This window comes from Mustela nigripes, chromosome 1 (assembly GCF_022355385.1).
Source record: "Mustela nigripes isolate SB6536 chromosome 1, MUSNIG.SB6536, whole genome shotgun sequence".
NCBI classification, from domain to species: Eukaryota; Metazoa; Chordata; class Mammalia; order Carnivora; family Mustelidae; genus Mustela; species Mustela nigripes.
Genome location: NC_081557.1, coordinates 130,111,550 through 130,131,103, shown reverse-complemented (window position 1 = coordinate 130,131,103; position 19,554 = coordinate 130,111,550). Strand labels below are relative to the sequence as shown.

The window sequence follows — 19,554 nt, the reverse complement described above, 5'->3', positions numbered from 1 at the left end:
TAATCACTATTACTCATTTTCTAATAATGTATCTCGCCTCGTCATCCAAATTAGCACATACATTCTTTAAAAACCCAGACCAAGGCTGACACATCCCCATGTCCCACTGGTGCAGCCTACAATGAGGAATCCATAGCTGGAGCTAGTAAATCTCCATTTAACAATAATGGTGTTGACATGCAAGTGCATTTCTTGAACCAGTATTTTTATTCATAAAGGTAACCAAAAGAGCCTTTCTTGGAAGCAGACAGAGACTTCGGGAACTTTGCAGATTTATTTAAAAGGAAAAACCAAGACTGAAGAAGTAAGCAAGTTAAAGAAATGACTGAAAGAGGAATAAGACCAAGAGTGTCCCCACTTTATGAAAAGAAGTATTTAATAACTGGACACTATTCCCTCTGACAAAGTTATCCTTACCCTGAACTCAGTATTTTCCTGTACTCAACAAAGGGTGCCATGCTTCCGATCACCCAAAATGTTGGATGATGCTGAAGTCATTCATAACGGATATGGAAACGAGGAATATGATTATGGGACCAATATTTACTCCTTCACCAGTGGGAAAGGGTATTTACACATTCTTGAAGTAAGACTCTCCAACACTCCAGCAGCTTTGGAGAAAGCTTGCCCAGGGTAGAATCTGACAGGGCAAATGATCCATCTGCATAAAATCAAGAGGTGGATGATATTTCCTGTCTTTGAAGACTGGTACAGAATACTAAACAGATCACATCACAGATTCCCCACCAGGAATGCTTACAACAAAAGTATTTTTACACAAGTAAATAAAATGGGCCCAGAGCCAAGAATGCGAATTAGAATGATGAACTTTTTCAGCCAAATGAAATGACTGAAGCTGAAAGTATTCTCAATATTAAACATCTAACTGAGCACTCCTACCAGTTAAAAAAAAAAATGAGCACAAATAATTATTAGATACATTAATAAATGTATACATACTAATATGTGACTATATTACCTACTTAATAAAGCCAAAATAGAAATTTTCAAAAGATAAAGATAAAAACAGGCCTTCTAAAATATTCTTCCTATACTCAAAGGACTAACGGGCACATCCCTTACTGTTCACAACCCCACTTTGGAACCAGCATATTAAAAAACTTATAAAAGCGCAAAGTCAAAGATAATTGCTCTAATTATCTGGAAAACTCCTGAATTACTTTCCTCCCTTTTCTGAAGCAGATGTGTCCTTAAAATCCAGAGCAGACCCATTAAGATTCTAATAGCAAAATGTCAGAAAATGGGAAATGCATAAAAAGTCTTGGAAGCTTTACACTAGTGACAAGAAGCTACAAAGTGTAAGTGACCCAGAAGCAGAATTGATTTTGTTTTTTATCTAAACTGTGTCCCCCATAATTGCTGTGATTTGCAGGCTCAGTGCTTTAACCCTTCTGCTGTTTCCAGCCACAGGAAGGAACTGGGTAGTCATTAAAAAACTGTCACATAAATAGCCACTTACCAGCTCACCTAGGGAGTGTAATGTTGGACAAGTAGTAAAGAAGACCAATTTTATTTATTTTACTACTTGTAAACTCCCTGAGGAAAGTGGTGAGCTGATAAATTTTCTGAACATTGAACCCGTAATTATCTATACAAGCGGATCAGAGTTACAGAGAAGTCAAACTGAATAATCAAAAAACTTTTATAATCAGCTTTGTAATGAATTCAGATACTGCCAGGCATCTTCTTTCCTTAAATTATGCAGGGACCACCAGCCGGAAAAATGGTAGAGCACAAAGGTCAAATACATCAGCCAAGGGACCAAGATCCACTATGTACTTGCTTGGAAACTCACTATCTGTATAACCTCAAGAGAGTTAACTCCACCTCTCTAATCCTCCATTCCCTCATCTGTAAAATGAGGAAGCTGACACTAACGGCCTTATGGGTTTGTCGGGAAGAGTAAATGACATAAGGCTTTGAAAGTACTCAGCACAGTACTTGGTAAATATTTAATAAATATGTATTTTAGCACTGTTACAGTGTAAGGACTAGGTGGAAATCACCAGGGAGGAGGGAAAGAGGGTCTAATCCTGGTCAAGTCTATTGCAACATGATGTCCAAGCTCCTTTCGGGTCAACGACTGTTCTTCCAAAAATATCTGAGGAATATACATTGCTTTTATGGAAGCATTTTATGGAAGCATTTCCCAATTGCTTTTATGGAAACCATGGTTTTCAACTAGATCCCTACTGAAGAAAGGAAAGGGAGGAGAGAGAGAGAGAAGAAGGAAGGAAGAAGGGAAGAAAGAGAGAGAGTTGCTTTTCTTCCTACCTGCAAAGGTTTTGCTCCCTATGTTTCTGGAAGCCCAGTCACCCATCACAGAGGTAGTAAGGCCCTGGTTCAATGGGATAGACACTCATGGGCTACCTAGACCGGCAGAGAAAGGGCAGCTCATACATTACCTGTGCCCAGTGGTTTTTAAATACAATCAGGCATGTTTCTGGGTCTACTCCCTGCAGGCTCACGGCCTGCTGGAGTTTGTTTTCCGTTGTAACTGATGACATCATAAGTCTTCATAAATCAGTGCTTCTAAGTCATATTTAATTTTCAGGAAAATTTGGCAAGCAGTCACTAACTTTCCAGTATCACATAAGAAACATAACTTCTTCACATTTCACTGTTATCTTCTGAAACCTGTAAGGACAGTAACAAAAATGCATCTCGTTATGTTCATATATTAAATAGGACACTGGCCATTAAATTTAACTAAGAACACAGACGTTCTCAAAATCTAACACAGAACAAAAATATCTACAAAATAGACATTTCTACCCATTCTTATTTACTCTTCCCTTGCTACTAAAAATATTTTTTAAACTGATGCTACCAAAGCTACACACATAAAGTAAACAATTATTGGGTTTATTTTCTTCACTACCACCACCAAACCCCCTAGACAGTAAGTCTAATCGTTCAAATCTAGTTTCTAGGGACGCCTGGGTGGCTCAGTTGGTTAAGCAGCTGCCTTCGGCTCAGGCCATGATCCCAGCGTCCTGGGATCGAGTCCCACATCGGGCTCCTTGCTCCGCAGGGAGCCTGCTTCTCCCTCTGACTCTGCCTTCCACTCTGTCTGCCTGTGCTCGATCTCGCTCGCTTTCTCTCTGACAAATAAATAAATAAAATCTTTAAAAAAAAAAAAAAATCTAGTTTCTATAATCGTTCAAATCTAGTTTCTATAACGAAGCAAGAAACTATCATACCAATGTCTGTGGAATTTAAAAACATCCAGAAACAGAAAAGCCATTAGTTAATAGTGACAGAAATAAATGCCATAATGCAACTTTGGGTAGTTCTAAAACAGCACCCAGACTCCTGGGTCCAATATGATTGAATGTTTTTTTTTTAATCAATGGCTGTCATAATGGAATCGAAAGCATTCTCAGTCATTGCATAGTTACAAACCAAGTTAAGGTTTCTGGCTTTTCCAAAAAATAATAGAATTCCAAGTAACCTTGACAAATCAGAGATAGAAATGATCCATCAAAAAACAAGATAGTGCTTCCTCAGTGAGAGTACAAGGTAGCACACTTACAAATGGAAAATGAATTATGTGGATAAAATATGAAGAGAGTCCGATTACCAGACAGCCAGGAGGGAGCAAAAAGATATTGAGGTCATAGAGCATACAGCAAATAGGATCCAGTCGCATGGAGCTAACTCACAAAGAGAAGCAGCAATATAGGCCCAGTATCTCCCCAGTTTGGTCAGCTCACAGAAAGGACGGGGTCTGGTTCAAAAAACTATTTTTTTGAGTGTACAGACTGGAGAGTTTGAGGTACAGTGATTACATGATAATTATTAGTGCACTGGAAAACAAAATCCATGATAAAATTTCCAGACTTGTAGTACAAAAAAAAAAAAACCAGCAATTTTTCTCCCAAGTAATATGAAGGGTATTATGAGGAGAACACCAGTCAACTGCTCCTCCTACAAACAATAAAATGTGAGAAAGGGGGTTTAAGGTAAGGATTTAGGTTAGATTTCTGGGTCAAGTTCTTTGTAGGGAGTGAAACTAAACACTAGAAAGTTGTTAAGGCATATTCTCTTGGGGATGGGAGGCTAACCATTCAACATTCATATCTTGAAAATAATGGTAGAACATAAGAATAGAAAACTGGCTAGAACTGATCATTCTGAGGAAAGGAAACATTTTTTAGGGAGAATGGAGGAGGATTAAAGTATGGAGAAAGAGGAAAGTCTGTTTGAAGAAGGCTCGCACAAATCACATACCTGAGGAAAACAGCTAATGTGTATCTTCTATGACTTTATATTATTATTCAAATTGGTGAATTCCCTGACATGTAATTCCTAATAATCCAAATTTATTGTTCTCAATAGGACATTGTCCACTGCCAGCAATGGCTCTTTGTCACTGAGAGGTATGTTTTACTGGGCCCATCAGTATTTTAAAACCCAGAAGTGGCCTCCCCACACACAAAGGGTACGCGCTCCCCATCTCTGAGGTCTTGGCACCTCCCTAGGATCCTACAGCCAGTCCCTTCACCTCACACAGGCTGGTCCTTGGAGGTAACATTTCAGCAGGCAACCCTGTTTTAAGTGATAATAAATAAAACAAATTATAATTCAACTCCCTCATTGTCTAAAACATAGTATTTCTGTGAAAATGCTTTTATTCAGAAGGTACAATGATAATAATAAGGAAAATCAGAGTGTTTTGGTTTATCCCAGAGGTTCAAAAAGTACAAGACTCTTCAAGACTCCTTCCAGCTCCAGGATTCTCAGATTCATCTTGAAACATATGAGGGGAACATTCAACATGCCAACTGCTTCTAAATCAAAATTAGAATAGTGCTCTCTAAGGTCTGTGAAGCCCGTTCTCAAAGGGACTTTGCATGCAATCCTTGCAGAGAGCGAGACTTTATTACAGACGAGATAAATATCTTAGCTAAAATCACAAACTACCAGTTAGTTTTGATGGAAATGGAATGTCTCCTGATTCCCAGTCCAGGGTTCCTTCTAGAAATCTTTATTCTTTCTCCTGGCTATGATCCCTGGCCCTATTCCTTTAAGGAAGCTGTATCTTCTCTGAGAAAAGTGCATCTCACTTGGATGATGCTTTACCCAATCATACTTCTGAAACAGATGCCTGAAGAATGTGGTAAGTCAAGCAAGCCACATTTAAGTAGCAAACACTATGCCAGAAGATTCTATAAATGAAAATACTTCCGAATATACCCACAGACAAAAGCGCTGGATATTTCCACTCTCTTTCTCTCTTATTCCCCGGTTAGAGTATTGGAGCACTAGCATGTCCCCAGGGCAATATAAAACTACAAGAAAGAGAGGGCTCCATATTGATGAGAGACAGAGAAAGGCGCCTTTCCTCAAGCGCCTAGGTTTCTAATACATTTCTGCATTCGCCTGTTGTCAGGCTTTACTTTCTTCCTTTTTGCATTTTTCCACTCCAAGCTTTTTATTTAACTCTCAGAGCACAGTTAAAGTCTCCAGTGAAGCACAGAGCAGGACAAAACTTAGCAAAAAGCCAGGAGCAAGTAGAAGAGGCTGCCGTCACCAGAACATGGGCTTGCACCATATATGGCATTGTGGGACATTTCCCCCTTCATGTCCTCTGCTCTCTTGGGCCTATGGTACCTGGGGTGGGGACTGCTCAGAGTGTTCCTGCCACATATTCAGCCCGTTCTTCCCGGAAATACCCACCACATGCACACCAACTTGAATTTCATGCCTGGGAAAGAGCTCTGTAAACCATTCAGAGGGATTTTGTTTTCTTCAAATGAACCACCAATCCTGAAAAATACCTAAAGGCCTCTGTCAAACAGTGGTTGCCTATGGTTTTGTGGCGTGGTTGCTGAGGGTTTTTTGTTTTTTTGGGGGGGGGGGGGCATGGCAGGGGGAGGAACTATCAAAACACATGTATACACCGGCACAGATTTTATACCTCAAAGACAGAACGGACTATTGAGTAGTCAAATTTATATATTTCATTAATACTATATACAAAAATATTTTCATCAGTAAGGAAAGAAAAATGTTATTAAATCATGATTGAAGATAGAGATAACCGACATAAGAATTATAGGTATTCTTACTTGCCTTTTTTTAGAAAGTACATGATATCTTTTGACTATGAAAAAAAGCACACGCATAAGCTTCCATATAACAGGGTTATAAAATATACTATATAATCATAAAAGGTTAGATTCTAGTCTTCTAGATCATACCCTTTCTACCATAAAAATTCCTTCAACCTCATTTTCAAATAGACAGACATCTTTACCTAATTTCAGCCTCCTTTGAAAACTACAATACTTAGGAAAGCTATAAATGTGTGAAAATCACATTTTTCCACTGAACTACAAATGACTATATTTTAATATACCCCTCTTTCACTAGCATACTGAAATTACAGTGTAAACATTCTGGCATTTAACAATATATGATCTCATGCCATCTTTCTTTTATCTATTTAAATATAATATACTCTAATAATGGATTATAAAAAAATTCTTTAAGGAAAAGAAATAATGGTCACCTTAAGGGGACACAGAGCCAAGGGAACATTTTTATTAAGGAAAAAGTGATATTTGCAGGCATAATGGGAAAGAACCAATGAACACAAGAGAATTTGAAGGAAGATAGATTGATTGATCATTGTTGGTTTTTGGTTTTGGGTTTTTTTTAAACGATTTTAGTAGAGCAATTAGAGCAGAGGAAAGGCAAGGTCAGTAACACAGCATGGAGAAGCCTAGAGATGAAAAAGAAGCCATGTGGAGTCTTTTGGAGTCTTTCCTCAGCGAGTTGCCAGATGAGAAGTAATCTCTTGAACGTGATGAAAAGACATGGCAGGCTCCCTCCCTTCTCCTTCTTCCCTCCTCATATTTCTCTGGTTGGTCTGTAGAAATGGTTCGAGAGATTAGGTGGTTTTAAAGTGGAGAACAAAGGGTGAGGCTAAGAGATTTTAGCTCAGTTGTCCAAGTGTGGAAGTCAGAAAACACCAAGTCGCCTCTTGGGGACTTGAGCTCTGAACTGGGACACGGCCCGAGGACTACACAGCAGTGAGACCTTGAGTGGAAAGCAGGGATCTTGATTTGGAACCTCTTAGGTGGGTTAGGACTATATGATTATCTCTCAGGTCTCCCCCAGCTCAAAAGTCATGATTTTCTGTACTTTATTCCAAGTGATATACCAAGCGGGGAGGGGTAAGAAGATAAGCTTTGAAGAAGGATAATGGTCACTGTACAAAAGTTCTTTGTAAGAATTCCAGTTATAAATGGATTCGATCTGTATTCTTTTTAACTATTAAAGCATATTTCACTTAAAGAACCCAAAACACAGGAATCAACCATCTCAAATATAATTCAGTTTGTTTGGTTTTTGCCAGTAGAAGAACTCATTGTTTTAGAATGCATTTTCAAATGCCCTGAATTGGCCACTACCAAATACATAAAAAGTCGATTACTGTAAATGTGCTTATCATGAAAAATTCCATCTGAGGTGAAGACTCTTCAAATACTGGGAACACCTAAAGAGAGCAGAAACTTCTGCCCTCAATTACAAGTAATAGCCGTGGGGAGAGGGGGATTCAGTGTGGGTCAAACTACCTCAGACAACCTCTGCTTAGAGCCTAATAAAATCCTATTAAATCTAAATCCTCCCTGTGCTGTAATCCTCTGGCCCAGTTTCCTTTTCTCTCTCGCTGTCATATCACATAGCAATTCTGGACTCTGAAAAATAAAGCAAACACCCAATAGCCCCTGACTTTCCTGGACCTTGTCCTAGGGCTCCCTCAACCTGCCATAGTTTTTGACTCTGGCTCATTCGTTGATGACTGTCCATTATTCAGTAAAGCAGAATCTCATTTCGTCCTGCCAAGTTGTAGGTCACCAGCTAACACAGAGTGCGCACCAAGAAAATTCTCCCCATACATACATTCCAAATAGTTTCAGGTTTTGATAAGTGCACATTTTAAAATAGTAACAAGACAGCCGAAAACTGTCAATAATTCCTTGAAATAGTTCCATCATGTTTTTACATTTTAATTTCACAAGAACCAGCTGCCGACTAAGTCATACCCAAGTGCCATGCAATGGATAAGCAGAAAAAAATGGAGTAGAAAAATCAAAGTTAATATTCATATTCATACCTAGTATTATTTGTTTGGAAACTTGATTTTTAAGGTTATTTAAGAAACTAAACCACTATTGGTAAGGATTTGGAATGTAAAAATTACAGCTTTTGAAAATTATACCCAGTGTTGAGACAATAGCTCACTGATGACTGAACAGATAAGTTTCTTGCACACATTGAATGATTTGTTGAAACACGAAAACTGGACCACTCTTGGGGAGTCTCCCCAACAACCCAATTAATCACTACAACCTTGGTAGTATGCCCCACCCTTTCACACCACTATTTTGTTGAAAGCTATCAAGGGACAGCTCAGCCAAGATTTCTCACACAAAGTCCTAAAACTTAACTAAAGTAAATGCAGCCCCAAGATGATCCAACCACTTCTCTGGGGTAATAGTCTAAAGCAGAGATTTTACATGCTCTGAATCTAAGAACCTTCTCATACTATCGAAGTTCTTCTCAAGAAATGTTCCTGGGGAAAAAAATTTTTTTTACGTTTTTGACCAACATGCCTCAGTCATTTTCTGTGGAAAAGTAAGTACTTGGGGAAGTTGTGCTGTTGAGTCTGTACTTGTCTTTCTAGCTGTAGTAATCAGAATGAGTTCCCTCCCAGTAGTTTTTCAAATGCTTTCAGTGAAAATTTTCAGATATGAAACCTGTAGCATAATGAAAGTGAGGTGATGACTGCCTTTTGAAATAACAAGAAAAGCTCTTTTGCCAAAATGTCCTCCACCCATCTGTGCATGGCGTAAGATACGCAAAATGCAATGAGGGAAGTACCAATAACATTCCCTGTAGATCCACGGATCTCATAAATTGTTGGCATCCTTCTCTGGAGAGAGGGGGCGGTAGTCTTCAGCCAATTTTTAAAACAGTGAATGAACTGCTCCCCCTTCAAAATAAGGTTAAAAGTCATTTTGAAGATGCATTCATGGTAAAACCATGAAGAGTCCCAAAGCAGAGGCTAACAACCAGTTCCAATACTAAAGGTATTACCGAAGAGAGCTGTGGAACTTTTGTGACTTGAATTGTAAATAAAGGTTCTGTCTCAAAACCATGGGGGTTGTTCTAGCCGTATGAGTAACCAGGTTCTTGAATAATAATCAGTTCAGGTCTTGGTGCCCTACAAATTTCATAGCTGGCTGGGCACTTCCTCTCCTACCCAAAACACCGCAAGGTGAGGTACAAACTCAATCAGATCAGCATTTATTATGATCTGATCAAATGATCAGATCATATGATATGATCAAATGATCAGCATTTATTATAATGTTAGCAAAGGCTCAGAATCAACAATCTGCTTGTCTCCTAGAACATAATCCTTGTGCTGATTAGGACAAAGCACTCTTCTTCACCAGTCTACAGAATGGGCCACAAAGTTGTACTATACACATGACAGAAATGGTGAAAGCCACAGGTTCTTGAGTTAGTTGAGACTGGTATCTTGCCTTCAAGTCAGTGGAATAATAGCAGCACTTAAGTGATAACCTAACACTATAAAGTTCTAATTTCACATTTATTTTTTATGAACAGAAAAATAATGTAACACTTCCTTACATGTAAATATAATAATCCCTCTAACAAATGGTACCAGGGTTGTATGAAGATTTAAAAGTCTGCATTTTCTCATCCATGAGTAGGTAAAGGATTTTAGAAGTACATAATAAAAACCTACTGGCTTAAAGTAGTTTACTGCTCACACATTTCTTATTGCCACAATCAGTTCATCATCAAGAGAAGATGTCATACTGATAAAAATAAAAAGTGAGCTCTTCTAGAAGCCCTGAAAAATTTCAGGAAGAAGAAATTTTTAACTTGAAATCTCTCCCCTCTGAGCAACTACTACATATTTACAGTCCATATTTACAGGTAACAAGAGGTGACTTATGAGAAGTAAAAATGAGCGCCCCTCCTACACCTCAGGTGAGAGCATGAACTGCGTTTCTACCGACAGAACTATTTGGCAACAGTCTTCAAAATTAAATTGGGTCAGGAAAACCACTTCTACGCATTTATCCTAGGAAAACACGTTGACCTTGCAAAATGGCAGAATGACAGACAGTAAGAGTTGACACGTATTGAGCAATTCTCTGTGTCGGGACTATTTGAAATACCTCACACCATTAAACCTTCTCAACAATCCTGTGAACTCTACTCCCTTCTTTCACAAATAAGGAAACTGAGTCACAAAGAAGTAATCAAGGTCTAATCAGGGTCATACAGATGTCCTGAGATCTGTCTGATCCAGACACAATCCTTTTAACCACTAACCTAACTACAGTGATATCCTTTGGTGTCGAGGGTAAACAAGTGGAAAGATCTTCAATATCCACCAGCCATGGCCTAGTTATATAAGTTAGGCACTTTTATATAATGGAATCCTAGGTCACAATTTAAAAAAAAAAAAAAAAAAGAAGAAGAAGAAGAAGGTGGCAGCTCTGATATCAAAAGGCTATCAAAAGAACATCAAGTACCATATGCCACCGTTTGTACAAGAAAAAAAGGAATGTGTTACTCTGTATGCCTGTACATGCACAGACCATCTGTCAAAGACCCCAAGAAGGTATGTAAGGTGCCTTAGCCTGCCTCAGTGGAGTGGCATGGGGTGGCCCCGGGGACAGGGGAGGCAGGAAGACTTCATTTCACTGTGTACCTTTCTCTGCTTTTTGAATTTGGTACCATATTCATGTTCTACTTAGCAAAAACATTTTTTCATTTGAAATACAAGCCAATGGGGGCACCTGGGTGGCTGAGTGGGTTAGAGCCTCTGCCTTCAGCTCAGGTCATGATCCCAGGGCCTGGGATAGAGTCCCACATCAGGCTCTCTGCTCGGCAGGGAACTTGCCTCCCTTCTTCTCTCTCTGCCTGCCTCTCTGCCTACTTGTGATTGCTGCCTGCCAAATAAACTAATAAAATATTTTAAAATAAATAAAAATAAAATATAAGCCAATGAACATCCCAAACCAAAGGAAAGTACCCAAGTCCAGCTTAATGTAGCAGTTACAGTGCGCCAGAAGTCTCTTCTTCATCTCGCCAGGAAGGGAAAGGTGCCCTGCAATAATTACAGCCCGATGGGTATGAGTAGGGATTGAAGAATATCCTAACATAATATGCCACTTGAATCAATTTTAAGGAGCAGAGAATGTTTGAAAACATTCAAGAGAAAACACACAAGGGGAAAACAACTACATCTACACTTACGAACTGTTAACTTCCAATGGAATAAATATGAGCAAAAATGACACGGTAAGAAAGCGGAAAGAATTCAGAAGAGTGGCAGTCTTATTCTTGAGGACCGCTTTTCTAATGTTTATTTTAATATTATCATGCAATAATACTTATTGGGTTACATTTCTGTAGTTTACCTTTCCTTATGGGGGTCATAGCGCTGGGAATACGAAAAGTTAACGCTCTGCCAAAACTTCCGTCAGTCTAGATCACTGTTTCTCCAAAAGTAGTTGGAGGAATCCTGGGCTCTCCAGGGTCTCAGTCATTTTTCTAGGATCTCTTTTGAAGAAAAAACAAAAGCCGTCTAAGTATAGCTCACTGTGACAATCTCTCATTTCAAGAGAAGCTCCCGGCACTGCGGTTTACAGAAGCTACAGAGACCATGAGAGGGGAGAAGGTCAGAGGGAGAAGCAGACTCCCTGTGGAGCTGGGAGCCTGATGAGGGACTCAGTCCTGCGACTCCAGGATCATGACCTGAGGTGAAGGCAGTGGGTTAACCAAGTGAGCCACCCAGGCGCCCCATCATCTGTCTTTTTTGAATAGGTTTTTTTTCTAACTGTACAAACCTCAATCTTTCGAACTCATATTTGCCATGAAAACCAAAGATCATGATGCACCTACAAATGAATTTCTTCGACTTTCTCTGAAAAATACCACCCCGGTGAGCACCAGCTCCCCCACCCTGTAGCCTCCCTTTTACCACTAGCGTTGTCCTGTGGAAGTCCGGTACGGAACTTGGTAAGAGACTGCTTACTCCTGAACAGAGCCACGCTTTACCTCAAGGTGAGGTACACTCTTGAGTCTATGTCTCCCTGAGCAGAGAGAGGCACGCGCGCGCAAGCACACAAGTCTAGCTCTGCACACAGACGTAAATACTAATTATTAGTGGCTGCCTCTTCAGAGACACTAGAGTAGAAGAGCCATATGTAATTTGCAATTAACAAAGGGTAATGGAGGCTCTAATTTCTGCTTGGGGGGTCCAGAATTTAGGCTGTGATGCCTTTTCAAGAATTTAAGTAGAAGCTGAAGCCACTTGCAGGAAGCAGTCCCTCTGTTGCGCCAGGAAGGCTTACTCACTGGATGGCTGCCAGGCCCCTGAGCAGACCTGCGGAGAGGGTGTCCTCATGGGGAGGAAGGCACTAATTTATCTATAAGCCTCCAGAAGCAACTGGGTAGATCGTGAGTCTTCCACATTCTGCTTCAGTTCCTCTACACTTGCCTCGAGAGAGACTGGCACAGACTGGAATGGTTTCAGCCTACCCGTACTTCTTTAATTAAAACTCTTCTCCACTAAATTAACATGTGTGTATCAGTGTCTTTTGTACAGATGGGAAAGAAAGAGAAAGCAAAAGCGAGGAAAGAAAAATCAAAGATGGTGTTTTAAATTCGGTTTTGCTGGAGACACATTTTGCAATGGGCACCATTTCTCCCTAGAGTTAGTGTTTCAGGTAGAAAACAATGAGCAAGAGTAGACAAGGGTCCCTACTTTTCCCTCAAAGCATCCGGCACTCTAGAGCTAATTAAGTTCTAAAATCAAAGGAGCTGTGAAGAGAATATGGAAGCAAAGGCATTCCTCTTTTTGGAAGAATAATTTTATATAATATTACCATATATATGCATAATAATTCACTTCCATTCTAAATCCTGCAGGATTAGCAAAAATTGATGATCTGACTCGGTACCATTGGAATGGAATTGCAATTTACCTGTTGCAAAATGAGGCTCTAACGTCAATGCACAAGGCAAGACACGCAAATACTCACAATTCTTTTTCTCATGAAGCTGGAGAAATACCTGAGTATCCCAACAAAGCAGTAGGCACTTGGATGTACCCCAAAAAAGTGTATCTTCAAATGCAAGAAGGACTCTCACCACACTGAGACATTCACACGATGACAGGCAGGTAGAAAGTAAGGCCAGGCAAGAAAAGAGCAGAACATCTACAATTCCCTTAGAGCAAACTCAAAATATCTGAAATTTTTCAATCATTGTTTTCTTTCTTTCTGATTTTTTTTTTTTTTGTCAAGTACGTCCACAGTGGATGAAGTTACTGTACAACACAGAGTAATTCCCCTGGAGGAGCTCCACAAACATTAATTACACAGCAAATCTGCACTAATTCCGAGTAAATTATATTTCCTGCTTTCACGGAAAAGGAACATAGGTAAACCATGCAGGAGACAACACAAGTAAAATTAAAGACAGATTTTTTTCATCCAGTCAACATGGCTCTGTTTCTACAGTATTTTACATTTATGCCCACAAAAATTACATCGAAACATTGCAAACTACCAGTTCAGTAATAAACACCATCCTCTGGAGAAGGATCTCCCCAGAGGGGAGAAGAATGATGACAGAATGCAAACCCAACAAACGTCAGGCCCGGTCCTGCTAATGTTAGTATTTATCTGATGAATCAATAGTGAAATTAGTCACAATAACTTTGGGCCCTGTCACACAATTGCTCATTTCTAAGCTCTTTCTGTGGGAAATCTAAGAGAATTTTGAGTTTCAAGTCTGACCATATTTAGTTCTGAGGGCTTCTAGAAACAAATTCTCAGCACACAATGGAGAAAGGTTGTGGCAGCTCTTTGGGGAGAATCGTTTTATTCTTTCAGTATAAACGTGAGATTTTCTGGTGATAAGGTAAATACTTATATTTTAAATGTACCTTAATTATAATAAGTATAAGTATTGAAGTATGAAAAAGGTAAAGGCTGCTATAATGCCATAACTAAGTATTTTATATGATTATATCACAATAACATCTTTAGTCTACCATAATCAGTATTCTATATTTGTTGCCTGCACAAAACTATAATTACTCGTTGATTTGATCAAAATTACTAGGTGACTTGGGCAATTCAGTCTGCCAGCCAGCCTTCAGGGTAATTAGTCAAATCAACAGTATATCAAAATGACTAATATGTTTCTGAATCATAGATTAGACTATAGGCAACATCGTGGCAAAGCTCAGATTCAGTTCCAAAACCTCAGTTCATCTTGTTTTAACTCCTTGGACTATTCTCCTCATAATTTAATTTACTCTGTACACAAGTTGAGAGTTTTTCCTCCCCTTCGAGGGAAAAAGGAAAGTGACAATAAAAGCCAAAGTACAAGATTCAATAAAATCAGATACTCTTGTTTCAAAAAACAAGGGGAGGTGGGGAGTTGTTTCTTTATTGTGTATAGGGGGTATAGCCAAGGAAAAAGAAGCAAAAATAGATTCCTACCAATCAAACCACCTCTCAGTGCTTCAAATTCCATTAAAGGCCACAATTCTGTTGATTTGATGCCAGATGCCTCTAAAATGTTCTTACCCAAGAAAAGTGTGTTTTTGAAAGAACAAGGAAAGCAATACATTTAAAGGCTGGAGAAAATTTTCTTCCATTTACTTGGGTCAGTGAAACATCCATCATACAGAGACACAAACACCTTACAGAATAAAAGATCAGAGGAGTTACACTAGTAGAAGATCTAAGAGCCAGTGCCTCTGGGGGAATCAAACAAGTAACTGTCTGAACAGATCCCCCTGTGATTTCTCTCCTAAATCTGGCTTATGTGATTGGGGGAGTAAAACCACAAAGCAGAACATGCTAGCCAAAAAAAATGTGATTAAAAAATCATTAATTCTACTCTCTCTCTGGAGAATCTTTTCAAAGTCGTTAAATAGAATAACTATATAGTGAAAATTTTTTTAATTCAAAAATGTTCAAATTATCTACACACGAACTATCACCAAGCATATGAAATGAGCATATGCTCAGCATAACAGCACAACCAGTATAATGGTAAATATATTGGCTACATTGTTACAAAAGTGCCAAAAGGACCTAAATGCATTTAACAGAAGCTCTCAGATCTAATTCCACCTGATGGGCAAAAAACAAAACAAAAACCACTCTGTCCACCCCATCACATGTAAAGTTCAAAGAATAAGTTATCACTAAAAGTTGAGGGGGGTAGAATTCAAAGCAAATATGTAACATGTCCTGTAAAATTTAGCAAAAAAATTCCAGCAACCCAGGGCTCTTGGGTGACTCAGTTGGTTAAGTGCTTGCCTTCAGCTCCAGTCATGATCTTGGGGAACCCCATGTTGGGTTCCCCACTCAGCAGACAATCTGCTTCCCCTCTCTCTCCCCTCCCCCCACCACTTGTCCTCTCTCTTTCTTTCTCTCTCCCTCTCAAATGAAAAAATAAAATCTTTCAAAAAAAAAATTCTAGCAACCCAAAACCTCTGGTTGCCAGGATTAAAAACATTATGCTGAACACCTACTAAATCCCTGCCTTCAATCTGTCCTATCACTCTCTTTTTTTCTCTAAACCTCTTCATCCCACAGCAACATAGTTTCTACTTTGTGTTACAGCTGTTGCAGACCCAGACTCTGGTCTTCTTGAGGGTAGGGATCACATCTTCTTGTATTCATGGGTGATTCAAGAAGCACTTACCCAACTGCCCTAGATGTGTGGAGCATGTAAGATCCAGTCTGAGGGGCGCCAGGGAGGCTCAGTGGGTTAAGCTTCCCCCTTCAGCTCAGGTCATGATCTCAGGGTCTGGGATTGAGCTCCACCTCAGGTTCTCTGCTAAGCAGGGAGTCTGCTTCCCACCCACCACCCCGCCCCCACCAGCCTGCTTCTCTGCCTACTTGTGATCCCTCTCTCTCTGTCAAATAAATAAATACAATCTTTGGGATGGGGGGGGGGGCCTGGGGGAATAAGCAGCTCACAGTAAGGAGAGGTTTGCCTGGGCAAGGAATAGTCAGAGCTGGTGAAATGAGCTGCCAAACATGGGGCATTCGCTCTGCACAGCAGCTTGTGAAACTTGTCTTTTTCATTCTCAGGGCCACTCAGTGAAGTAGGGCCTATCATACCCATTTTATTGTTGAAGGAACTGAAGCTTACAGAAAAGTGAATGTTTACATGAAGAGACAGAAGGACTAGGAGGACTAGATGACAGAGAAGGGGAGCCATGGTCAGGAAAAGGAATCGGAGTGGCTTCACCAAAAAGGGTTCTTTCACGGATACCATGTTTGTACAAGAACATATCTGAGAGTGACACAAGGCAGCAATTCACCTAAGCAAATGAGGCATCTGTGATAAAAACAGGATGTGATTCCCAGCATTCTGGCTCCTAGTGAAATATCTCCCTTCGTTATTTATTTGACCGTGATGTCAAGAGAACAGTGTCATGGAATTTGTACGGACCACAAATCCAACTCTTAGAGAGATTAAAAGTTTGGTAATAAATAGGGCGCCTGGGTGGCTCAGTGGGTTAAGCCGCTGCCTTTGGCTCAGGTCATGATCTCAGGGTCCTGGGATGGAGTCCCACATTGGGCTCTCTGCTCAACAGGGAACCTGCTTCCCTCTCTCTCTCTCTGCCTGCCTCTCTGTCTACTTGTGATCTCTCTGTGTCAAATAAATAAATAAAATATTTTTAAAAAAAGTTTGGTAATAAATAAAACAATTGCTTGAAGAAGCTATAGCCACTAGTCAACCAGTCATTGCTACTGCCACACCATATCACTCAAACAGTCTAGAGAACTTGGGGTGTCAGCCACTAGAGAAGCAGTTCTATTTCCCTGCTTACACAAGGTCTAGCTATGCAAATAAAATCCAACGGGTTTGTGATTCCAATGCATGTTAGAAAGATGAACAAAACTGATTATCCTGCCAATTAAAAAAAACAAAAACAGGAACATGAGCCATGTAATATATCCCAATTTATCACTTCAGTTCTAAAAGAGGGGATATATCAAAAGATGCGTTACCCAAAACGCTGATTCAAAACATGTTTGTGTTTGCTTTTCATATGGCATATACTGATCAAATTGTGGAACGGCTCATAAATTCAATTACAGATCTACCACAATTTTTTGTATATAATTTAAATTAGCAAATCACAATGTAACTCCATGTGTTTTGTATAACTGTTTATGAATTATAAAACCATGCAGTATTTTAAATAAAAATTCAGTCATTAATCCTTACATTAAATCCCCTCTTCAGATCAGCTTCTGCAATCTGGCTCCTAGTTACACAAAATTTCTATAGACCATGCTCATCTCCATGCAGCATGCTTCCAGACTTTTCTTTAGATAATTACAATACAAAGCACATGCCTGTGTGAGCAATTTAAAAATCCGTGCCTTAGCCAGAGTTGGAATTTAATACTAGAATAAATCACACAATGAATTAGGTAAATTCTATACCAAAGATATTCTATACCAAAAATATTCTTTTTATGGACTTATACATCAAACTGTCTTAACACACACACACACAGGGATGGCTGAATTAGTTAACAAACTTCATATTATACAACTACCCACATACCTTTAAACCATAATCATTGAGCAAAGATTATCTGATAACCTTGTCTCTACCTTCTGCTCTCCTTCTACTGCATTTCAAGAGTGAACAGGCAGGTACAAGGTGCTATAACATCCTCCCAGGCCCTCAAGGACCAAGAGATTTATCCTCCCAGCTGCTAGGAGTGTTCCAGGCTATCAGCCTTCTCTAGAAATTGCCCCCTGCTGAAGACAGCCACTATGCCCAGGATGATTGATTCCTCCTCTTTGAAGGCAGCCACATCAGTGCCTAGACTAAGGGAGGGTGCAACCCCCTCACCCCAGCTCACGACAGCTCTAGGGTCCCCTGCAGGGTCCGCCCAGGCCTTTGTTGAGACTGGATGGCAGTCCATCATCGCTCTCTCTGCCCAGCCCTGCTTCCTCTTCTCCCCACAGTCGACTCAAAGAGCACCTCCTAACCAACTCCTACGTGCAACATGTTCATCTTAGAATCCACACCCTAGGACCACCAGCAACACTCACCGCCACTATCAGCCAACCATGAGAAACAACCAACATATCCGCAGCTATCAGAGACCCTTAGAAAGAAAGAAAATCCTATTTCTTTAACCAACAAAAATTCTTTAAAATATTCAAGACTTCAAAAAAAAAAAAAGACCATAACCTTTGCTAGGCAAACTAATAAAATACGATACCAGGCTCCTGGTGAGTTCAGTCAATATTTCCCAATATTCAGCCTCTTATAGTTCTAAATGTCTCCAAACCAATCTTAAGAATTAACATAAAAAAGAGACCTTTACTCTATGCACTGACATTACCATTTAAAAAATACATACCCCCGGGCACCTGGGTGGTTCAGTGGGTTAAGCCTCTGCCTTCAGCTCAGGTCAAGATCTCAGGGTCCCGGGATCAGCCCAGAATCAGGCTCTCTGCTCAGCAGGGAGCCTGCTTCCCTCTCTGCCTCTCTGCCTACTTGTAACTTCTGTCTGTCAAATAAATAAATAAAATCTTAAAAAAAAAAAAAAATACATACCCCTTAGATTAGACTGGTAGGTAACTGAGTTCATTTAAAATAAATAAATACCAACAACCTAGAGAAAAAGATAAATAAATTGAACCCAACTACTAACTTTTTCTTTCAAAAATACGTACTTTTCAAAGACTTTTTTGCTTGTTTGTGTTACAGAACAGACAGTAAGAGAGGCGAGAGGAGGAATGAGATTCTCCCCTCTAACAAACACTCATCTCTCCTTTTCAAAAAAAAAGCCTTTTCTCATGCTATGTGCAAAGGATGTGTGGGCTCTGTTCTACATTTTGTTTCAGGGAACTGTTCTGGGGACATTACCTGATCTAGGATATATACCTCTGATAATTCCAAAGCAGCCATCACGAAGGTACAGCATGATGAACGTTGGACCAGCGGTCAGAATTTCTGAGTCCTAATCCCGGCACTGACAATGACCACAAATGTGACCACAAGAGGTCAAGACAATAGCCTGTGACGTCTAGTGCTAGGGTCTCACTAGATCAGCAATTAAGGACATTGACTGGTTAGTCAGGGAGACCTGGGTTCAAGTCCAACTCCCATCACTTACTGGCCACGTGACCTCAGGCGGGACATTAAAGCTCAATGGGTCTAATGCCTCACGTGTAAAACAGAGATGACCATAATGATGTCTACGTCACAGAGCTGCTAGGGAGAGGAAATGCAGCACTGCACGTAAGTGCTCGGCCAGGTCTCTCCCACCATAAGCACTAATATAAATGAGATATTTTTCAGCCTGTTCCTGCCAGAACCCAAGAGCTTTGGGGAGAATCGGTGCACAGGCATTTAAAAAATAACGAATATTAAAACTCTCTAAGGTGTCGATTCATTGCTTTT

The 19,554-nt window shown here is 39.9% G+C and overlaps 1 protein-coding gene across 3 annotated transcripts in view; it reads right to left on the bottom strand.

Annotated features, from left to right (window-relative positions):
* Positions 1-19,554, bottom strand: part of FHIP1A (FHF complex subunit HOOK interacting protein 1A) — a 228,014-nt gene that overhangs the window by 76,245 nt on the left and 132,215 nt on the right. For all 3 annotated transcript variants that reach the window (XM_059373742.1, XM_059373760.1, XM_059373751.1), the window contains one exon: positions 2,427-2,658. In XM_059373742.1, coding sequence (XP_059229725.1) covers positions 2,427-2,531 — 105 coding nt within the window. In that variant the 5' untranslated portion in view covers positions 2,532-2,658. The remainder of the gene's footprint in view (positions 1-2,426; positions 2,659-19,554) is intronic.